At 40.7% G+C, this 24,392-nt stretch overlaps 1 protein-coding gene across 1 annotated transcript in view; it reads right to left on the reverse strand.

The window, feature by feature from the left end:
* Positions 1-24,392, reverse strand: part of LOC111273815 (uncharacterized) — a gene marked incomplete at its 5' end in the record, with an annotated part of 63,603 nt that overhangs the window by 6,193 nt on the left and 33,018 nt on the right. The window contains 8 exon segments of the mRNA XM_022855785.1: positions 1,984-2,167; positions 2,409-2,494; positions 8,017-8,110; positions 8,543-8,658; positions 8,919-9,093; positions 9,465-9,767; positions 13,009-13,356; positions 23,756-23,863. Of these exon segments, the coding sequence (XP_022711520.1) occupies positions 1,984-2,167; positions 2,409-2,494; positions 8,017-8,110; positions 8,543-8,658; positions 8,919-9,093; positions 9,465-9,767; positions 13,009-13,356; positions 23,756-23,863 (1,414 nt within the window).

The raw sequence follows: 24,392 nt of genomic DNA on the forward strand, positions 1-24,392 counted from the left end.
TGATGGGACTTCATGACACATCTCGACGAGAGACAGCAGGGCCGTTGAACGCTGCGAATGCCACTATCAAATGCCCCCTGGTCCCCTCCTTTTTGTTCCCATCGTACTCTCTTCATTCGCCACTGCCTTTATTAGTATTGTTTTAAGTGATATTCCCGGCAGATTTGCTACGCTCTCATGTTTCTAACAGAGGTCCGGCAACCTTCCATGCCATCCTAAGGGCGCTTCACCGTGTCATTTTCGTGTACAATAGCAGCAGCAGCAGAGATACGAGATGTCACGTCCAAGTCTCTGTTATTACCGGAGTGCTATTCGTCTTCTGCAACACCCGGGCTGATTTGGATGAACCCAAGTATAGCACTGACGGGGAAAGCGAAGAGTGTTTGGCCGAAGGAAAACGTCTGGACCAGAAACGGTGTGTGTTTGTGTTTATGTTATAACTATTGCAAAACAGATAAAAAGCACGGAAATGGAGTAACTGTCAGTACTGCGTACCAAGGCCAACAAATTACAGCATGTTGGATAGTTACTTGCGAGACTGAGTAATTCAATGAACTAGATCGATGGCATACTTCCTTATTTTATACCTTTGTGCCCTTTACAGACAGACACACACATCTATCTATATATATGTGTGTGTATAAAAGGAATCGACGATTTTCTAGTTACATGGCCTTAAAGTTATATATCTCAAGTAGAATGCATCGCGTCAAATCGGCGTTACTGTCAGTGAAGAGTTGAGGCCTAGTAACAACAACCTGGAATGCCTTTATTCAGACTCAGAGAAAACAGAGCGCTTTAAATGTGAGTGAAATTTCTGCAAAAGTTCACTAGGTTTTACAGTTTTATTATAGTTAAGGCACAATAGGTGCAGTAACAAATAAAAAAAAAATGGCTATTTATGGTCAAGACGCGTTCTAAGAACAAACGCTTCTGTTGCTTCTTGTAATAGTGGAAAGATAAAAAATTTGATAAAATTATTATGGCCAAGAAGCTAGATATGGTGACAAGAAAGCAAATGAAATTCAGTCGTACATTCATTTGCAAAACTCAATGGAAACATTTTTTGAGCGGTTGGTCAACGGTAATGAAGGGTACGTATAGTACATACATATACATACAGAGTAATCTGCAGTAAAACGTTACAACGCAAATCGATACCAAGCAAGGTTAGGCTTGCTGAGATCGGGCAAGAAAGAATCGAACAGCAACGACTGATTCAGACCTCTTCTGTCAGCAACTGGCAGGGATGGAACGAGCCATGAAGAAAAGCTGCTCGAGCTAATGAACAGAAAGCTCGTCGTTTACCATCACGATAATCTCAGAACACGCATACGCTGAATAGCCCGGGTTCTGCACCACTAGATTATGAACTATTTCAATGTCTGCCGAATGCCCTCATCGAGTTTTAATAAAGCAGTGCAAAGATAATTTATCGCAATTTTTCTCCCGGAAATCAGAAATTCTGAAAAAATCACAGAGAGTTATCGATTAAAACGTATTACTTTGCAATTTCGTTAAATTACATGTTAAGTATGTTTACTAAACATTAAACACCCGCATACGTAAGGATAGATTTTACTGGTGGCACATCGGAAAGCGATCTGCTGTCCGTGTGTTATGTGGTCTTTATGGTTGTTACGTGGTCTCTTTTCCAAAACATTACTTCTTTTACTATATTTTTGTTGAACGACTTGATAGATCTCGTCCCGTCTTAGTTCGTACTTTGGCGTAGAATATTAGAAGCTTTTACCTGAACTGAAGGTTCCTTTTTCCTTATTCAGGTTCGTTCGGGTCAAATTGACCCTTTGCTTGCCCAGAAACCTTTTCGATAGGCCGAAGTTCGGCTATACAACACTACGGCCAATTAACGACTTTAGGTAATACTTGAATAAAAAATATATACGAGTATCCATCCTGTTCAAGATCCAACACATGATATTAAACATAGAATATAACGAACAATAATTTTGGATGCCTTACCGGTGGCGTCTTGTGGCAAAACATCGTGTATGCAGACTCGGTCTAATGAGAGGGGCTGTTTATAAACGACATATTTGCCACCTGAGACATTCCCGGATGTTTCGTCGACGTCCACGGTCCCACTGCCGCCGCCAGCTGCCGCCGCGGAAGCACAGTTCACCCAGTTGTCCGTTATTGTTGACTTCTGCTTGTCGACATAATTTAATAACAAGAAAAAAGATTTCGCCCATTTCATGTCACAGATTGAGTATGGTTCAGATGCTAACTATCTATGCCTATCTTAGGTCTAATAACGAAATATGTGTTGATCAAGACTCTATGCTAATCAGAGATGTGGGCTGCTATACCGATCGATATTGATTCTTCCTCTCTCAGAAATCAGTAGTTCAGAGTATTGGCAATAACTTTTGCAGAGATAAGTTTACCTTTTTGTTGAGAGCTCTTTTTCGTCGAGTAATGAGAATCATGTCATCGAAAAGAATTAGGTAACATTCTGATGGTCGACCTCCATCTGAAACAAACGAAGACATACGATTATCGGACCGTTGTTGTAGTGATCGAAACCACTGTAGATTACATCTCACTAAGGACAATGTTCAGAGGACAAATCGGTTTCTTGTGTGATCATAGGCATGGACGTCCATTTTGTCACAGTAAACACCCACTTATAAATCACGCATTCGATTTCAGTCCTAGTGTATACTTGGCCTACATAATACACTAGATTTGGACACACTGTTGATTTATTTAACGAACTAATAAAGTGCACTCGTGCTGGTTCGAGTGTCAACATTGGCAAAGGATTTCTTAGAAATAGCGCGAAAAATAAAAATACCTGAAGCTATCAATAAAAAGAGGAAAAATGCTGCCTTAGAAGTCTCTTAAAGAAAAATAGAAGGTGAATCAAGCAGGACACACTTCGGCTATCTTTTTTAGTAAGGCAAGCCTTTGATATCACACGGCGGAGATGGTTCTGGGAACTTTTTCTCATAAATCTATATACCCAGACAGTGTAAAGAGACTGAATGTAATAGTGAACAACCAGACAGAGTACTGCATCTGCATTGCCTCTTTGAACAACGAATAAAGAAGATCATTGGCAAAGGTGCCCTTTGCTTCCGAATACATTTTTCGATCCACACACAAGTGCCTTTCAAAGTTTTGCGAAAATGTGCCGAATCTTTTTACAACAACTTCCAGCGTTTAGGTCCCAACCGGGTAGAAACACTTGAACCCCCAGCTTCCCGCATTTTTAGCGTATTATTTTTTTTGGCCTGATTGCCCTGCACAGTGCTTGAACTCTTTAGTTACGCGAGGCTGTCCTAAAAAATTACGCCCAGAAACAGGGATTTTTGAAGCGGCCAAAAAGCGACAGTAGTTCCGTCTAGTTACCAAGCCGAATTCGTTGATAGGTCAAGTAGACTTTTCCTGGACATTTTGAGGAGACGCTCGAAAGTGCTCTATAGATGAGATCGTTGGCTGTTATATGTCAAGCGTGTTTCCCAGGGCTCGGCAAACGACTAAGGCCATGCTCGCCCGTTCCAGTGACTCTATAACTACAATGGACATAAAGTAGAAGGACGCTGCTGGGAAACCCACATAACTGTTAGAAGCGATGTGGAGTATACTGTTAGACACTTTCTGCTTGATCCATCAAAAGCCACTTTCAGTTCAGTTTTGTTAAAATTATCCGGCGTTTAATGGAGGAGGTTATCTTAGATGGCATTTCTCGCCAGTTTGTGCGGGGAAGTTGTATGGCTTTGTCCGGAAAAGTACTTTAGAAGGAAGTAAACCTTTCGCTTGCGCTACCTATGGTGGACACAAACTGGACTGCAGCATGAGCTGAAGAAATAGCAACTTCCAGGTTTGAGGAGTAAGTAATGGAGTAATTACGTCTTCTCTTGCACTGTTGCCTTTTGTGCCCCTAAGGTCTGGCGTCAAACCTAGTCAGTCACTCAGGTTGGCATTTAGAATCATCGTGAGCCAACATCTAAAATTGTTTAGAGAACAAGTTTAGAAGGCTAGGGAAATTCGTTCCATTCGCAAAATGTAAAGCGTACGCAGTATAGCTAATCGAGACGCTTATGGTATTAAGGAATAGCGCCGGACGGGTGTCCCGGGTAAGGGGTCTTACGTATTATTTAATTACCCACTAGTATTGTTTCTGAAAATATCACATGAGGATGCTTCGAGACGCTCCGGTTGTTGCAGAGCCTAGCACTTGGAGGCTGAATAGAGCTCTTTCCGAGAATAGCTCCGAACGTTTCACCCCCTAATCCGAAAAAGTTCGCACCGTCTCCTCATTGAGTTGGTCACTTGAGGTTTTGAAGTAATAAATTCGACAGAGCAAACTTGGCAATACCGTTTCCGAGTTTGAAAACCACAAGTTAATCGCACATTAAGAAAGGTCCACGTAGATCTTTTCGGACTCAGCATAAACGTTGGCATGTATTTCCAAGTAGATATATGAGAGTGACACGTATAACTGTAACAGTAATATTGCCCTTCTGTTTGCTTGGAGCGAGCGAGTGGAGTCAGCGATATACAGCCAAGCACCGATAACTAAAAGGATACAAATCCTTCTTGAAGTTCTATTCAATAGTTCCAATGAGAAGAGGAACGGTGATGTATAATCAATAGAATTGAAATTGGAAAGATAATTTAAGCCAAATCAATGCGATGGGTTCTCCTGTCAGCACTAATTCAGTAATCATTTAAAACATAGGGGCTCCGCCATGCTTTTGTGCAGTCATGTTTCAAGCCACAATCAAGAAAGACAGCAGAAAAAATGTCTGTTCTAAATAGATTTTATTTTACCATTCAAAATTATTATTATTAGTGATAATAGTTGATCATAAACGCTAAGGTAAGGCAACTGCGCTGGGTTGTGTCGTCGACTGTTGGACGAGCAGCAATTGCTATGCCCCAAGCAGGTCTTCTAGCTGGCTCATGGCATACTCATTCAAATAACGACTTTAGGTCAAATTTACTACTAACGGCGTGATATGCTGCAAAGCTGCTACATGCTTGCTTAGCAGAATGGGAGAGGCCCAGTTTTTTTTTTTCGTTGTACCAATTTATTGGTGTAACCTGGTTCAGGTTCGAAAAGTTGTGTTTATTTTTCGCTCACTTTTTCGATTACGTTTAGAACCAGGGACGATTGGCCCAAACAAAAAAAAAAACTAGTCTTTAGTTATACAGTCGTTTAGCTGTCCATGGTTCAATTAATTAGACAAAATTTGATCGACGAGAACCAGCTGCGTTTCTCCATTTAACTCAGTTCCATCTCCTCTCTGCCTGGCTGACTGGCTTTGAGACTGTGACCGCAGTTCACACGGCGCATGCTTTCTCCTTTGTTTCCGCCGTCGATCGTTCGTTCCGCGAACGCACAGTTCTTGCCTGCCGGTAACTGAATGGTTTGTTTGTGCTGCAATTGCCCAGCGTGTCCTGTGTGATCAACCACAGCTTCTCCCTCTTGCACTTGCTATCTCAATTGAATTACTAGGACTGCTAGCGTCAGCAGGTTCATCGACGGGGCAAACATTTTGAAAAGCTAAGAAAAAAAAAGTCGCTATTGCAGTTGTTGCGGTCGTCGAGAACCGTTTTCGACGTCGACAGAGACCGGATGAGAAAATATGATAATGAGCAGAGCGCGATGGCAGCAGCAATGCAAAGACACCGTCCAAACCCAGCCAGAATCGCGGCCCAACTATTCTGTCACATGACGAAACTGACGACGAAGAATAATTCTACTATCGTCTTTGCCGTTGTGCGTCATCGTTAGCGAGACATCGTCGAGCGTTTGCCGTTAACGCTGGTTTTGGTGGGTCCGCAATAACACTGTTGCGGCACGCGTATGGCGTCAATAATTCGTAAAATAACGAGAAATGTTAATGAGTTGCTTTTTTAATCCTTCTAAAGCACAAAAAACGCGAAACACAAATCGTTTACTGCAAGATCGAAAATGCAAGAGGAGGTAAAATATAGCTATATTAAAAAAAAAACGTTTTAAAAAATTATTCGCAGCAAAGCTGCACGTCCAGAAACACTGACGTGCACCAAATGAAGTTTTTAAGGCTTTTTGCTGTTACTTGGCTCAGTTGAAACAATTCCTTGTTTACCTTGCCGAACTCAACGTGGCAGATACTCATACGACTTGAAGCTTCGACTCCGCTTCTATACCGCAAAGATTCACCAGCCAACCTTGCTTCAGAGAAGACAAAAAAAATGGATTGGAGAAGAAAAAAGGCGCGGGTGGGTTGGCGGCGACGGAAATCTCTAAAAAGAGACAACCGACACAAAGCTTTTGTTTTGTCAAAATGGTTTTCCTTGGGATTGAACCATAGGATTCTTCAGCCCTTGATCTGATCGCAGACGCATGAAGAGACAAACTGACAGCCCGTAACCATCATCACCCATAACATAGCTAGCTACGAATAAGGACACCGGCAAAAGAGACGAAACTAAACGTCTCCCTTTTATCACGTTCTCGCCAAAATCAACAATTCAAGCCCCGGAGATATCCAGGAAATTCTCATCTCTGGGTATCACACTTAATTGTATTAGCCTTGAGCTCCTGTTCCCCTAACCCAAGCACATTTGCACGCCCAACGTTCCAGCCGTTAGTTAGTCACCATAAACTTGTGACGCTACTGCATGAAGAAACGAAAAAAATGAACCGCAAAAGCTTATTAAAAAAGTTATTAAAGCAAAAAAATTATTAATTGAATTTCACCGAGACCGGGCTAAACGTACGGAATTCTAGGGTTTTGCTAACATCGAAACTTAATTAAATCTTTGCGTTGCTGTACGAAGAGGCGTTTGCTCGTCTTTACCGCATACAGGCTACCTTTCATTCAGATCAAAGTCGGCTTAGCTTTCCTATAAAATGTCTTTTTTGCTCATTGAGTCTGTGCAATAGTGTTAGGATACATTTGGCATAGTTTACCTAATCATTTATTTCCACATAAGTACTCAAGCGCTTTAGCAGGTAGGTACAATTTAGGAATTTATTATAACCAAAGTCTTTTAGCGACTCGACTAGAAACGACTAGAAGCGACTAGAAACTGGCTATTTATTGTGTCTGTTTCTGCAGTTTTCAGTCATTGAGAAATCTGCTCAGCTTATTAATTTCAAATATCTGGTCTGTGAAGTGTGTTTTTTCTTTTATTGTACTCATCATCGATGGTTCTACCACGGGTACAGAGACGATATCAAAACACAATCGTAAAGAGCCGTTCAAGTTTATTCGATCAGATTCGTCCATCAGATTTCAGAGACGAATCATGAGGTCTTAACGAATTTGGCTTAGCTCGATTCCCCAGACGTTCGTTTGTATATTGGTAACATTACTTTGCTATACTATCTCTGAGGTCTTTGTTAGATGCATTGCTCCGGGGCTTGACTAGGTAATTAAGCAAATAGGATAAAACAATATTATAAACAATTTACAAACAAGCCAATTATAATATGTTTTGCTTGTACTCGCATACGTAGAGAAATCATCATAATTGTCACCAGCTCTTTAGCCCTTTAGCTGACTAAAGTTTTCAGTTAAACTAATGGAATTATTGAAACTGGTCGTCCTGTTCTTGTTGGCGAACTACACTACTACTACTACTAAATTAAAGACAAAAATGTTTCAGTACCCAGGCGAGTTACATCTTGTACTAATTAGAAATGACAAGTGATCTAATCCGTTCATTATTTCAGACAGAGGATTTCTCCGGTCCTGTAACTCTTTTTCCCGATGTTTGCTCGACGGTGTTTGCTCACTAATCTAGCCATCGATACGTTTAAGAGCGGTGCCCTAAAGATACAAAACACTTTACCATAGGAACAATTGCTAGAGACCAGTGGAGTCTCTCTAAAATACCGATTGTTTTGAAAACCTAAACGGATCGAGGATTTAGTTTAATCTGGTACATTGGGTCATCACTTTTAATAAAAAAAAAAGCCTGCCAGCGTTAACAGCGCGTAAATTATCTATAACCAATACTTAATTAGAGCGCTTAGTTCGGCGCACTACTTACCCATAAGCGTGAGAATTCCCTCGAGAACGATCTGGCGTTTAGGGCTCACGATAAGTTTTTCGCACGGTTGACGACTTAACGCCGGCTTCAAAAACTATCCGTGGGCAACAACAACCGACGGTCAGTATAGACGGGACCCAACCATGGGATCGACAACAGTAGCAGTAAGAAAATCACCATTCGAACAAACACGGATCGGGGTAACTGTTAGTATTAGCGGAATGATAAACGTTTTACCGTTACATTAATTGCTATAACCATATTAATTATATATATGTATCCTAGGGGTATAGATCAACATCCTACGGCCTTTTATTCCCTTTGCCTCGCTAGAGCCTGTAGTAGTAATATTTTAACGTTGGCGAACGCAAGATCAGTCGGCATCATATAGTTAATCGATTGCGCCTAAGTTCATCCGACAACTATTTCAGAATGCATTAAAGTTTAAAAGTTACACTAAATATAAAAGTAAACATTAGCTATTCTGCTATAATTTGAAGAGACATCTTTTGTCAGTTTGGCTTACCTCAGGCACAAAGGTCTTGGCATCGAGTTCAGTGACGGAAGGCCACACAATATTTCTTTGGATCTCTAGAAGACGCTCAAAGTTTTTTAACCATTTCATTTTATCATCAAGCTCGCCTGTAAGTTTAAGGATTAGGTTGATAGTTATTAGGCAGCGTCTGATGTACAGAAAAGATCTTTTTACGCCGCCAGCATTAATGAATATCATTTTCTACAACCGATCAGCGGCGTGATAGTATCGTTATTTTATGCGACCGGCCCGATAATTTCCACATCGACTACACAGACCCTAACTCTGCGGAGACCTGACAATTTGTGTATTATGACAATTTCCTTGGATAAATGATAGATGGCTTATTCCAGGCGAGGCAACGTACGCAGCGAATTTTCTTCAGCTTCGAGGATCGATCCTATAGCGGCACGCTCCTGATCTTCATCTGAACGGGATTCAATTTTACGCAGTACCAGCGGCACTCGCATGATGTGTTGCACCGGAGATACGAGCAAATCCGGTAGCTGCAGCTTCTTGCACCGCACGTCCTTATAACACCACTAAAACAGTATAACACAGACCAACATAACGTTACTGATATGGCAGCGACAAATAATTACTGTTAGAGAAAGTTTCACTTTATCCTCATGCCTTCGGCAACAAGACACACGAGCCTTGGTTCTTAGCAAGTTGAACATGTTCCCTGTCTTCAAGGGACAAATTCACACGATAACAATTATCGCGCACGATTGTCATTTAATTGTAACTTTCTGTAGGCCTCTAAAATCGAGCTGCTCTAGATTTACTGTGTTTCATTGGAATCGTTGTTAAATTTGCCGTACGACTAATCACATAAGCAAAATCTGTCGGCATTATGGATAGATTGTTGCCCTTTTGACGTAATGAGCACTTTGAACACTTACTTACTTACCTTTTCAAATTCGACGAACTCGATCTGTCGACGCAGCGTTTCAAGGTAATTTAACGCGTTGATATAATTGAGTGTGTAACGATGGTAGGCCTGCCTCATAGCAGTTACCTTGCAACTTTTTGTGAATAGCTTAAGCAGCATATCGCCTGTTGAAACGCTGTCGGTGCTTAATAACAGGATAAACTCCTTGCAAAATCCGTATGTGACGCAACACAGTTCATCTAAATTTCCAAACAACACTTCGGGTTCCGCGAACATTGCGTAACCTTCGACCTGAATCTTCTTCAGCGGTTCCATAAATACCTGTATTAAGACACGGCGATGAAATAGGACGCAAATTTAAGGAAAAAACCATGCCCTAAGGTCCTAGAATTATATCACGTACCAACACTGCTGCTATTGCATGAAAGCAGTGGCCAACTATCACATCAGTATGTGTTGTTAATGCGGAATCGTCTACGTGTCGCTGTAAGAAGGTTAAGGGGTTCTCCCCCTCTTTTTCTCTATCAGCACATAACACTACGGCGGAGTTAAGTGCCTCGCGAGTTGCTTAAGCTAGCTGGAAAACATTGTCTCACTCAGTTCCTAGGAGTCTCAGCTTGCCCCTTAGCCCCCCCATGGCCTCCTATAATAAATAATATTGGTCATACTAGATGTACGATTTCCTTGCATAAGTTGTCGACAATAAAAAAACCTTTCCATACTTCGATGAATCGACGCCTATCTATCTATAATGCTCGGGCTTGTCCGACCCAAAACGACCCCTTAGCGAAAATGGACTGGGCTATTTTGTAGGCTGCTAAAATTCCCCAGTGGAAGGGTCTGCGTGGAAATTGGTGCCGATAGAACAAGGACTTTTACCCGTTAGAGGATACTATTTGTTTTTTCTTATACAGCGCAATATTAATTTTATTGGCCTTAAACAAAGGACGGCAACTTCTTTTTCACCATCCACGTTTGAAAATAACGCTGCACTACTGTTCAAGAACATTAAGGGGCGAAGAAAATATTAGGCCACAGACTATCAGGCTTCCGATACTCGACGTTACCTCTGTCATTATAAATGTGATTAACTTTTATCTCTACACAGGTAAAATAGTATATGCTTGATCGCAAAACAGGTCGGGGACAGAGCTTATGTGTGGACTCTAGTTTACTACCGAAACTCAGTGTCTGCTCGGTTGTATGGCCCAAGCCGTGTCCGTAGGGTGGTCGAATTGGGCCTTTTCTTGGGTCGGTAGAGCTTCATCCTGGTAAGGGATGCGCGTATCCATTAGAATTACTTTTACCTGGGAGGATTTTGTTTTTTCCATACACCCTATACAGCGTAAGATTAATTTGGTCAAATTGTTAGTTTTTGCGATTTGCTTCCAAAAGTTTATACCTAAAAAGTTGTTTATTTTTTCAGTCTACAAAATTATCGCAATACTGAATTTGAAAGATATTTTTTGATTAGTCATAAAATGGTGACTCTCACCTCAGTAGTTTATAGAAAATGGAATATTCAACAGCTCTATTGATTTTTTTCAAGTCTGCGAGTATGTTTATCCGGAAGCCAGTCTCTTTTATCTCTAGGAGACGAAGAAAGGAGATGTGCTGCTAAATTAATTAGTCCCCAAAATAGTAAAATCCGAACCATCTCTGCATGTATAATTTATATTTTTCTGGCGGGTAAATATTTTTCCCGAGCAGTGGAATTCATTTAGAAAAATAAACTAAATAAACGCCAACTAAATGTTAAAAAGAAAACTAAATAGATCAAATTATTATACTGTTCTTATTAGAAAGCGGGGATAGCTGTAGGACGGGTGCACTGAGCCTAGGTTAGGTAAACTAGCGCCGCGTGCACGGCTAGAGATTAGTTTTACATACAACAAATTGAGTACAATTTTTGGGTTTCTATATTGAGAACTTTTAAACCGAGTTAAGTTATACGTACGCAAGAATAAATGTAGTAGATTGATTGAAGAGGTTACTGCGATATTCGACTAAGAAAGCGGAATTATTCCAGCGAAGTAACTGATTATGGTTCGAACAAAGTAATAGAAATACCTCTACCAAACGAAATTATTTGAAACCGACTTGACCAAAGAAATATAATAAGATAATTAATATAACAGTATAGATAAATGTAAACTAAAAATATTTATACATTATCTAATATTACGTTTACATTACAAATATCTACTAAACAAATATTATTTATAGAGTTCTATACAGGAAGAGTCGCTTCAGATACGAGTCAAAAGATCTCGAAGGACCGTCTCCGATCATAATATATGTTTTAATACGTAAATCTCAGCTTTTAAGTTAAAAATAAAACCGAAAACTTACCGTGATGCTCTATACTGTAAATGTGTTTTTTTTTTTCTATCAATCAATAGATCTCGACGAGCTAAGCAAAGATGTATGATTAATTACATCGGTTTACGTATGTAATATTGGGGTGGGATGAAACCTCGCTTTGCTCATGAAGACTTATCGCAGTTTTGAATAGTCTTTTAAGTGTATTTCTAGAAAATCCTGAAGGATGAAGCAATTGAAATAAAGCTGATTTTGATAAAACCTTTTCCTAATCAATACTCGGTGAAGAAGATCGAATTGACAAAGCAATAAAATTTCTTGGAGCCAACCAGCTTGCGAAGAACCAAGTAAAAATTTAACACATTTTCGTTCCCAAAATGGGCATTTCACAATGAAAAGAGCAAAAAAATATATTATTGTACGCTGAAATGGAACGAAAATTTATTCAGAGAGATTTTCAACGGTTTTCGACTGAATCTTTCATAAATGTTAATTCTAAGATTGAGATGGCTTATATGGCTAACATTTTAATTAAAGAAATCTTTTTGGAACATATTCCAGGAAATATTTTCTAGGAGAAATATAAAAGGCATCTGTTCTACACATACGGCAGCGCATTACTGGTGCTAGTCCTTTAAGCCAATCGATAGATCTAGACCGATCAAAGATGTTCTTGCAACTGACTTTTCAACACGAAAATGTTGTTTAAAGGGTAAACATTTAGATAATTTTCTATGCAGGATTGTTGTCCAAGACATAGTGACGAAATAAGCAAAATAATAATAATCACCAATTACTTCTGGAGAAACTTGACGTCTAAAACGTATCGGTGAACTATCCAGCAATATGTCAAGCAAGGGTACAATATGGTAATTACGCTATAGTTTATGCATTGTACTAAATGTAACGTAAATCAGGTCGTTCATTTTTGAGCAGACCTATGAGCTAACTGCGAAAGGATAACGGCTTAGGTGCGATAAGGCACTTACACAAGAATAGCAGCTACTGGTTTCGATGTAACATCAATAAATGAAATCAGGTAAATTAACAGCGGAAGAGGCGTGGGGTTAAGCTGGCAGGCCCATGAAATCACTGTACACGTTTCGCCTCAAGAACCCTTATTTTATTACCCTTTAGGTTCTACTTATCAAAAGTCGACGATCTCTCTGAGAAAACAAGGGTGTCATATGATAGAAAGGTACAATTTTAAAAAATAATGATTTGAGTGAAACCTGCTCACATTTTTAAGAACCATTAGATGGTCATAAAGGAACATGCATTCAGATTGAAACAGATCCCACATAGCTTCCTTCTTGCGGACTCCCTCCATGCTGAAGATGCTCGTAGCTTTCGCCGGATTTTGAGAAGGGCTTGGGATCTGCTTGGATGAGGTATTACTATTTACACTGGTACTTGTGCATCTGCTAACACTCGATGGCGATCCTTGTTGTTGTGGTTGTTGGTGCCGTGTGTTATAGCTGAAGGTGCCGGTTGGCTCGGGAGAACCAGGCGACCCACATTCGCCAGCTGTGTGGCCCTCGGTGCTACCCGATGTCTGAAGTGCCACGAAATCGCTCCACTGAAGGCCCTACAGGTGCCCGACGAAAAAGACGAAAATAGTTTGCGGTAGGTCTATAACGATTTCCGATTACATCTAAGTGTTCTAGCAATTCTATGTGTGTACGTAATTTAATGTAACTGTTGAAAACGTGAATGTCTGGGGTTACCGAGAAGTTCTGTTAGATGCTCGATCATTTTATCAGTTCATCTGTCACGCGCATTATAACCATCGTTCTGGCGCTCTTACAAATATAGACCAGCTAGACTGTTATCCGTTAGTTTTTAATTCCGCATCGCTTTGGACCAACTCATATCTTCTTCTGATACTGCTACGGATTGACTGAAGGGAGCGGCAAGTGAAACCGGATCAACGGTCTAAAGTCATTGTAATCAGGTTCCACACCGCGATGGACGAGCTACATTTCTGGAGAAGAGGACCCGAGCCCCCTCCGTCTTAGTAGAGATAGACTTGTCTCTATGAAATAGCATGCAATGGGTAATCCATTGCTCTCTCAGTAATTATTAAATTAAGACTCAGCAGCAATTTTCTATGGGTAATTACAATTGCAGTTTGGCATTTGATAGTATATGCGTAATAGATTAGGTCCAACAACAAATCCTTGAGATAAGCCCACTGTTGCCTTTCAAAATACCCGTGTCGGATAGGTAGAATACATAAACGTTTTGCTAATATGAATTTTTGCATGACATTTGCCTACATTGCATCCAAGCCATATGTTGTACATATTAATATTAAATATCGTCATTAATAAGATTGACCTCATATAGAGAGGCTTCAACGAAAGTTTGAAAGCGCTTATTTAACAGAAAAATCCTTCATTGGTTGAGTTTACTCATTTCCAACCCTATAAGAGCACATTATAGTTTAAAATGACTTATACAGATAACATATTTGTTTTTAGTATGGCAAATATTGCGCTTCCTTTCAAGGGTCGTTTCGGAGGCCGAGTTGCGACCTATTCGAGTCATACACACACACACACTACCACACACAGAATTGTTATTTGAAGTACACTAAACAATCTTGTATTTTCTTGGCAAATTTTTAGCTAGCGTTTATAGCACTTACTGACATATCAATATTTGCTTTCAACCCTCACATTAATGAGCTCTACATAATAACTAAATGTTTCTAACCTATATCAGCTGCTTTAAAGGCAACCCAACCTCTTATTATTAGGATGATCTCATCAGTAGAAATGTACCGTCTGGCTACTTCTATACTCGGTTATGCGAAAATTTTATTAGGCTCATGATCTTATTAAACGCGTAACAGAGCGTAGAAAGGTGAACGCGTTAACAGAGCTTGTAAATACCTCTCTGGAATCACGTTTCCTTTCGAAGAAACATGGGAAAAGCTACTGGACAATGGCAACCACACAATCGCTTCCCTTATATCAATCAAGGACAACAAAGGCCGCAGACCAGACAAGCAACCCTTGAATTGTTTATAGGAATCCTGTGCCCCGTTGCCTTCAGAGTTTTTCGTCTTGTTTATCTTGATCTTATCGTGTACTTTTATTGCCTGTCTGCGTCTATGAGTAGCAGCGACGCAAACGCATGCGCAGCAGCCTTCAAATATTAGCAGAGCAACAGCAGATCCAGCAGCGGCAACGACAAACAAACGAAACAGGGTCTTCGAGACAAACAGTCTCCGACCGTAGAATCACGAGCGTAGGGCCAACCATGTAGCGGAAACTTAACGACCTTGCTTATGTAGAAACTTTCGAACTAGTTCGCCTAGCCAACATTCTGACAGTAACTCTTTCCTTTGGTTCGTGCAACGAAATATAGTCGGTTCCTTAAGGCACAGTTGGTACTGTCGTTTTCGCTGGCTGATAAAGGGCAATAGCAACAGAAGACAGTAACCTCAACAGAACTTTGAGATGACCTCACCCCTTCGACACAAGGAAGTGACGGTAAGCACTGAAGTTGATAAAAATAATATTACATTGTCCACTGGTCAGTGACGGTTTATTATAGCCCTAACGAAAATGAACATCGGCCTGCTCACCACAACGCTTTTACTACAAGACAAGTAGCCAAACACACCCACCTAGTGAAGATGTGGGAGTATGCCGATTTCAAACAGCTGTACCTTCCAACTGCAATGGAAACAGTGCGGCTTACTAGTAGGAGATATGAAAAAGCCTTAAAAGCTTTCGAAGCGCAGGAATTGGTAGATCCAAAATAAGCATAAGCTAGTGATTACTTTCTTCAAAACTATCACCTTTGGCGGAACATTTCTCCCGATCCATGTAGTGACTTATGCAGCATTAAAGATACATAGTTTCACCCCATTTTGTTCTTCTTCTATCTACATGGGGGAACCGATAGTTGCCTCAATTTTGCTAAGGCAGTGCCGACAAAGAAAGGATATCATCCGCACTGTTTTAAGTAAGCTTAATTGGCCGGAAACAAGTTGAACAACGAAGTTCAAGTTGTAGTTAGTAAAGGCCAGTTATTATTGTCTCTGCAGATACTTTCCAACCAGTTCTTTCTTCTTCTCTCTTTTTTAACCTACGCAAACCTCTCCGAACTGCGACAACTGCTGTTTGAAGAGCTAGGGCTGCCAAGACGTGCGCCACTCAACTAGAAACCCTAATACTGATTTAAAGGATCTCGAAAAAGACGACCATTTTGAAAAATCTCAAAGTACCGTTTCGAGAAAGGTACTGGTTTCCCTTAGTGAGACAAAAAGTCTCGTTGACGTACTTTTTAGTTACTTGGTTTTCGCCATTTCAGTCGCGTCTCTGTCCTAATTCTGAGTAGTGATATAGGTTTGCTTCATGCAAAGCAAGGCTAATTCGACCTGTTCTATCCGCTTATGCTCACAGATACCCCTTCACTCTTATTTCCTGTCCTGTTTACATGAATGATGACATGCACATCAGCGTTAGGCCGTACGTAACGCCGTGATATTTGGCTGAGCAGCCGACCTGTCTATTGCATAACGTTCAGGTTCTGTTTATTAACATTATCTGCATTATCTTATTAATTGCTCTGTACATAAAAGAAAAGAATGATGGCGGTCATTCTCATTACCGGACATTATCTGCACTCAGTGAAGGTTGCTATTACTGTGGGATAAAAATAGGTTCTATGGAAGTGTTGTGTTTAGATTTAATGAGCGAGCGTCTTCAACTCCGTGACCTGTGTTATTAAGCATTTCAAGTTAAATTGTGAAATAAAAAAAAGTGTTTTTTAATTATTTACCTTACAGTGTTACAAGTAAGGGGTCCTTGTATCAATATAATTGATATAAAAATACAAAATCTGATCAGAGATCATTAGGTATTTCTCTGGTCATCAGTGTACTGATGAGATAAGCCTGCCGCTACTTTTCGTGTGAATAGTTTATGTTAATAACGCTTTGATCGCTGTGAAAAACTTGCCGTTGTTATATACAGCATTTTCATCCTATTTCTTCTATTGGTCCGGCTTTTGTTGGCGCCGGAAACCAAACCGCACATTAGCAGTCCGTTTATCAAAATTGTACGAAGCGTACCGAGACTAAGTCTTTGAATATTTCTATCGGCGGCAAGAACCAAAAGTTCAGATCAGCCGTTTCGCCTTGGCCGCCCTTTAAGTAAGACGGTGCCGTTACTTACCCAACTACAATGGGCCTGGTTCTCGCAACTGCGGCATTGAAGCCTGAACTATCGGCGATGGACGCGGCCGGCACCGCCCTAAGAGAGATAGGCGAGTCTTCTAGGCCTGTATTTCTCCTTTTTTTTCTCACTTTCCCAGTCAAACAGCGAAAATCAATGGCGGAGCGGAACAGGAGTGGAAACAGCAGCAGCGTATATTTCTGCTTGTTCCTACCACGCGAACTCCATTTTGCTCGACGATGAGCTCTCTTAGTGGTACGGCTGCGGTCCGTTCAAGCCCGGTACAATGCTCATTGACCTTCCCATGCCCGTTGTGCCTCCTGACCTTGAGTACCGACGAATTCTTATCGAAGAGAACTCCCTTGACCTCGGGTGGCCCTTCCCGTTTTGGTTGTCGTTGTGGTCATCTTTCGTTTACTCTGTTCATCTTATCGTTCTCCTGAACTGACGTCGTCATCACCGTCGCACGCAGGCCAACAAACAAGAGTCTTTCTGCTCTGACCGCAAGTAGGAAATCGGGATACAGCGAGCTGCGGAGATTGGGATAGATTGCGGAGAACGGGGTAGAAGATGTGGAGCACCACAGCTTCTTGGTTACCTTTCGCTCAATCCGAGTCTCAGGCCAATCTGATACCCAGGCTAACCCCGGGATTCGGTGTTAGTGCATGAATCAGAGGCAGAGAGAGACACCTATTTCTTGCTGAGCCGCTCAGTGAAACTCTCCGTTCTCTATTCTTCTAGGGGAAAAGGGAGCGACGTGAAAAAAACCCTAAGAGAACTGCCGATAAATCAGGCTAATGCCAGTGCCGTAACTTTTCAAAGAAGAGATAACATTACGTAGCATTCATTTAGTAGTTTTCTCATCGACCTTCAGTTCCTGCTGCCTTTGCGATCCCGCAAACCGTGGGGAGCGTATATAAATCGGCCTTTGAACTGACTCTAACCATAGCGAAAAGCCTCGGAAAAGGTTCATCTGCACAAGAGACCGTAAAAGCCAGAAAAGCGGAAATGGTCTGAAACGTGCCATCGAGGAAGGGGGAATTCTAGGCGTTGAATTGTACCTCTGAGTGTATCTTTTTAGAAGAGAAAGGCACTTTGTCGATTTATCGCGCAACAATAGACGGCAGGAGAAGCCGGGCGCGCTTTTGATCACGCTTCGGAGAGCTAGCTTGGTATGAACCCACAATTTACTTAACCCATTCCGTTGTTGTAGACAAAAAAAGACGCTTTCGGTAACTATCTGAATTTCGTTCTTACCCCAGGCCTCGAGAGGTAAGTATCTATTTGATATTAAAAAAGGACTGACTTCGCAGCAGAACGTCGGTGGGCGTAGCGGACATTATTACTCTCATCAACAGTTTTCCCGCAGTTGCCACCTCAATTTAACGGCATCCTCTTTATTCGGTGATTAGAGACGGTTCATGGTTGAACTTTCACACTCACATATATTAGCTGAAGTCACAGTCGTTTTGTTTGGCCCAAATCTAGATGCGTATAGCGCACTGTTTGGTAAAAAATGTAACATTGCCTGCTGTGGCAGTTATATAGGTTTCATCAACTATTTTCGTATCTAGATCGCAGCCATCCTCTCCACAAAATATTTTGTTCTTTTTATCTAAAAATTGGATTATGGAGATAGACGAATCTCGTTAATCGGACTGGTTTTGTCCTCATTCTAATCCTAGCTCAAATTCATTGTGATTTATTGATTCTAAGATAGCTTATTGACCTTTAAAATCTAATTCCTGTTGATTGCATCAGGTTCATTTTATTTTAGTGTGCTTGTTCGGCTTGTAAGTGTAATCCTATAAGGCGGAACATTCAGAACAGCGAAAAATTTCTATCAGAAGAGAACGGATTCAGTTTCAGACTGAATACTAAAGGTCTCGAATATGCAAAACCAGTGGCAATAGCTAAAGCGAATACAGGTTCAGAAGTACAACCCGCGAAGCAACAAAAGCGATCCGTTTAAACCATATTGGTCCCCGTGATAGCCAGATGGCTAGCTTATTTGCCTGCTAATCTTACGAACAGGTCGTGGCCTAGATTCGCGCTCGAATATAGAAACGTCCGTTCATCCCGCGCTAGAAACCAGCCGTCTGACAGAATGCCTAACGACGATATCAGACGTAAAGCTCGAAGTAAGGAAGCTAAGCTTTGTTAAGTTTCTCGTAAGTTAAAATAAATATATTACGCGTCCCGATTCTGACAGAAAAAATATTTGACGGAAGCATTTATTTGAAACGTTTTAGTCCTCGTGATACATTTGGTATCAATGTTATGAATTTTACGGCATGAAAAGGTACCTAGTTTGAATCTTTCGCAAAAGCATGAAAATATACAAGTACTAAGGGTTTTGCAGTATGCTAATTTCACGAAAACAAAAATGATGGATCCCACGTCGACAACATATACTTCCAGCATCCACGACCGCCTTCGCGCATTGATCTTGGACCTTATTATCGTGTAATGGGATCTTCACTATTAAAGCAAACAAAATCATCCAAAGAGAGTAATTGTTTTTATCGATAAAATTTTTCCTATCGGTAGGTGCATTTTCAACAGATGCGGCAGCTGTATGTTCGGGGTCAGTGCGTACCTATCAAAACTTCAATAAGTTATTATGCCCTCTTAAGCTTCCTTCAAATAGAAACTAATGTCTTAAATCTTGAGCCACCTATTGCTTGAGGTACTTTTGACAATTCATGGCGACTCTGATAGCGGCAGTTCTATTTCTTATATTCCTGAAAGCAAATTAGCCACTTCTAATATGTCGATTAGTTGGTTCCTCTGCTCAGCCCTCTATATTTAAGTTCTGGCGTCCGTAATACCTAGGTAAGGTTGATTTGGTGGCAGTTGGGGGTACAGCATAAATATCTATACGGCCACGTGTATACACGTGCTGTACTCTAAAAAATATTCCAATCCACCTTTTAAACAACACATAATTATATCGATTCTAATGCCGTTAAAGTATAGGTCCCTAGATTTTGGTTCTGAAATGCATAACAACACTGCCTAGACGCCTTGTCCATTCCAGGATTAAATTCGCAAAAAACCAACTGACTACGCCATCTTGACCAGAAAAGACATCTCCACAGTGTTGCAGCCCCCTATTTCAACAGCCGTGTTGGGCCCGGATATAGCGCGGGTCATCGGGGTGAAATCAACCAGGTTTGGGCGATTTATGTTTGCTGCTTTTTTTTTTAGAAGTAATGTACATCTGATAGACCTAGCTATGTTAGACAGATGCTGTCAGTTTATCTAGCCAGTCGTTAGAAGACAGAATAGTCTATAACAAGATAACAACAGCAACGAGATAGCATCAATGCACTACATCAAATTCAGCTTGAGCATCAATAGTTCCGGCAGCTCTGTGTACTGCTGCTGCGGCGCCACCTGTAACAGGGTAGTGGATACTTCTTTGTCGTTCACACAAACTTCAGCCTCACATTCATGGCACTGCCTGGTCCGCCGCTGCGTCTTTCTTGCGACTAAATGTTGGCTTATCCAGTGGATAGAAGGGCCAACCTAACCAAGCTCTGTTGTTTAGCTCCATATAGCGTCGCAACGTAGCATAAGACGTTCGCTACTGACGCCCGAAGCATAATAGTGCTAATGGCAATGGCGGCGACATCAGCAGTATACTAATGCTTTTTTTTCTAGTAAGTATTTGCAATTTCGTCCTAATGTAAATCCTACATTTTCCTTCGACCTTGCTCGCTTACATTCCACCTGCCAGCCGCCTTTGGAACGAGGCGCCGCTAAACAAAAGTAAAGCATGCGCGTCAACACCCCTCGTCCCCGCTGCAACGACCTTACTGACGAAAACGGATGCTCACCTTTTTCACTATTCGAGCATACCACGCATGTGTGCGTATGAGAAAGCGGAAAGGAAGAATATGACCCGAAGGGTAAATTCACGCTAGACACTATCTGGCACATATTTCACCCCCCCGGAAACGAACGTACAGCTGGCTATCTATATAATGAACGTCTCCTTAAAATAACTTCAACTGACGTTCCCTAGAATATCGCAAGCTGTTGTAGTAATGAGGTACTTTATAACTCTTCTTCCGCATGTTCTGTCATCAATAGTTCTTAACTATCTGCTATGAAAAATCGAAAATAAAAAATATTTTATCCATTATTGTACTGAAGGCCCAACTCGAATTGTGCAAGGCACGGTTCGTACTAGAGATAAACATGCTTGTTCGAAACTTACTTATCGTTTTAATGGTCCTAACAATAGCATGCGCACGGATAATTTCTTTATTTATTACTTACACACTTCCGAACGCAATACATAATCAAATGTCAATGTTTAGAATCACTATTAGTGGTTGAACTGTCAGTTCAGCCGAAATCAATTTTGCCGATGGCTTAGCCAAAACAAACAAACCACAATCTGATGATAACTGTAACCATAGTAATAATATTATAAGAAATCAGTTAAATAAAGCAGGGTAAATGGTGACATCAGTTAAGGCTCGCGGTGGTCTTAATGAAGGCAATTGCCCGAAAGCATAGGTACAACCAAAGGAGTGCCATTGCTAGAACTTACCCACGACTTAGGACCATACTCTGATGCTCACGACTAATAGAATTTGTTGAAGGTAGTTTACAAAAAAAACTTACCATTGTTCATTGATTGCAATCGTGAACAACAATTCTATACAAGTTACGACTTGGCACTTTTTAATTTTTTTTATAACAAATAGTTCCCATTTAAACTATTGATTGTTCTATTAATCTAAGAGTTCCCAAGTGCTTTATTTTGACTATAACCGCTTAAGGCGATAAGCAGGATTCGACGCTGTCCTGTTGGCCCGCTAATAGCGAATATTTTTATTTAAGGTTACTTAACATTATCATAGCTTTCGCTTTCGGTCCTCACTTTCACATGGATCAACTTGTACAAAAGCTTTCTCTGTATGATAAAGTACTGGAAACGACGTAGTGCTCTACTTTGTCATACATGACTAAACGTTGCAGCCTTTCAGAACTTTTAGTATTGAAGTTTCGTTTTCCTCTCCCTTTCCTTTAAGCACTCCTCGTTCGAACACTCACTCTTACACAGTCGGAAAGCGTTCAGCAAGAATAAGTCTTTTCCGCCGGCTAGATTTGCCCCCGGTAGAATCAATAAGGCTACCTCCCTCTAACGTGCTGCGACAAATCTGCGCCGATTCTATTTGCAGGGAAAAAGATAGTGGTTAGTGAGTTCGCAGGTTTGAGCTAAACCATGTTTGTCATTAAAAGTCTTTTCGTCGACGTAAGCCCAAAGAAACTAAAAAAAAAAAAGGATTACTCCTTAGACTCTATAAGCACGGCTTAGTGGAGCCTACTGGGTTGCAATGGCTTTCTCTGCTTTCCCGATCGCTGTTCGACCAGCCTATAGTTGTTATGTCATTGTGGTACCGAGTCGGTTTTTGGAAATGAACACTGGTTCATACTAGCCTGGTGTAGCGCTTACCCTCCGCTGAAGTCTTAGCGTACCACAATTGGCTTTCGCTACAAACCGAACAAGGTAGACCTGCCAAAAGTTCGTGTAAGTCAGCTTCAAACGATGGTACGCCATTTTTTGCCTTTGTCAACGTAGAGCCCGCAAGGATATCGTTTACGAAACAATCGTCCTTATGCAAAACGTTTATTATCCGAGGTATTCCCATGTTTATCTATACACCGATATAAAAGAGAGAAATTAACAGTTGTTTTTATTATCGTTCTCGTTTACTTAGGTCCGTGGCACAAACCTTCGCCAAGGCGCATACGAACTGCTCCGTCACAGACAAGAAAGTATGTTATTATAGATATTACCCTATCGTATACTGAATTATAAGCTATATTTGGTTTTAAGACTGATTCGAAGAAATTATCTGTAGTTAAAAAGCCAACAGCTATCAAGAGAACAGGTCTTGAAGGGATAGCATTTTCTATTGCTACAACATATTGGAGAAATATGTTGTTAAGAGGCCCTGCGAAGATTCAGGTACCAGCGCAGGTATCTCCCGAAATATCGAGAAGACGCTCAAGGTTGTGCGCAAACTACCCGCAAAATGGCCCCGTGTCATAACGTTTTACTTGGATGAACTAAAGCCCAGTTGATTCGATACAAATAGAAGCACGAGCCAAGATAAACACAGATTTGTTTTAAAATACGCTGACGTCATTTCTAGGAAAGATATGCTCATACATAGCAGATCGTTGAAAATAGATCAATGATCAGATAGTCAAACAGTTGTGGCTTTATGCCCGCCGTAACTTTCTTGCGGCGGAAACTCTCACGCTTAGTTAATGCCGCGTTACTGTCGAACCATAATCTTGTTTGGATACAGCAACCCGGGTCGAAACGAGCAGTAAATGGGCCACTCCCGTTACGTCTCATGACAAATGTTGCTTATCCATCCTATGACAAAATCTTATTTATCTGCCACTTTCTACATAACATGTGGCTCGTTTACCAGTGTCGCCTTACAATAAATCAATATCACAATGGTTTATGACATTACATCATAACATTTTTTCAAATTTTTTGCTGCAAAATCTGAAGCCCCATGTAATTCTTCTCTGGCGTAGAGTTTACGGGCTCTAATATTATTATAGTATAGCTGTTATGATATCGAAAATGTGAATTTGTACTTATCGAATAAGTACGAAAGCAAAACATCCGTGACTTTTATTTAGGAGCAATTGCATTTGTAGGCAGCTGTAGAACAGTTACGTATGTGTAAAGGCGGATTTTCACATACACATGTATTATATTATAGAGGAAACATACAAACAATATATACTCACCTTATAGCGTGATAATTGTTCATCATCGAATTCAGACGGACGAAGCTGCGCAAGAACTTCCTCCAATCCCGTGATTGAGTCCGATTTTCCACGATGGTTGCGATCAAACTAAAGACATATGTCAATTTAATACGACACGACACGACACGTCACGTCACGTCACGTCACAATTTAGCGATGTACATAGAAATCTATTACGATAATATGCTGAATAGCTTCTAAATACATAAATATGCTCGATATATACACAGATTGTCCAAATGATAAATTTTCTACACACTAGTGGACCAGTAAAATTAATACCACGTGCAATCGACACACTATATTTTCGTGTAATGTACTTTCAAGTTCAAGAAGTTAAACAGAAAACTTCAGTACCCAGTCATGTCGGTCATCGTAGATGAACTCGTAGAAAATCGGGGTCAATATCATTTCAATCTAAAATGTGGCATTTAGAAGGTAATGACGCAAGTTCCCGAAAATTAACAGGAACAGCTAACGTTCTCACATCCATTTTGAGTTATATAAATGAGGTTGTGAGTAGCAATTAAGTTACGAAAAAAATTATTATGGTAAAATTAAACTGCTTAAATAACTAAAAACCGGCTGCCCGATGAACATCGTTTAGTGTGCAAAT

Source organism: Varroa jacobsoni, unplaced genomic scaffold (assembly GCF_002532875.2).
Source record: "Varroa jacobsoni isolate VJ856 unplaced genomic scaffold, vjacob_1.0 scaffold_228, whole genome shotgun sequence".
Classification (NCBI taxonomy): domain Eukaryota; kingdom Metazoa; phylum Arthropoda; class Arachnida; order Mesostigmata; family Varroidae; genus Varroa; species Varroa jacobsoni.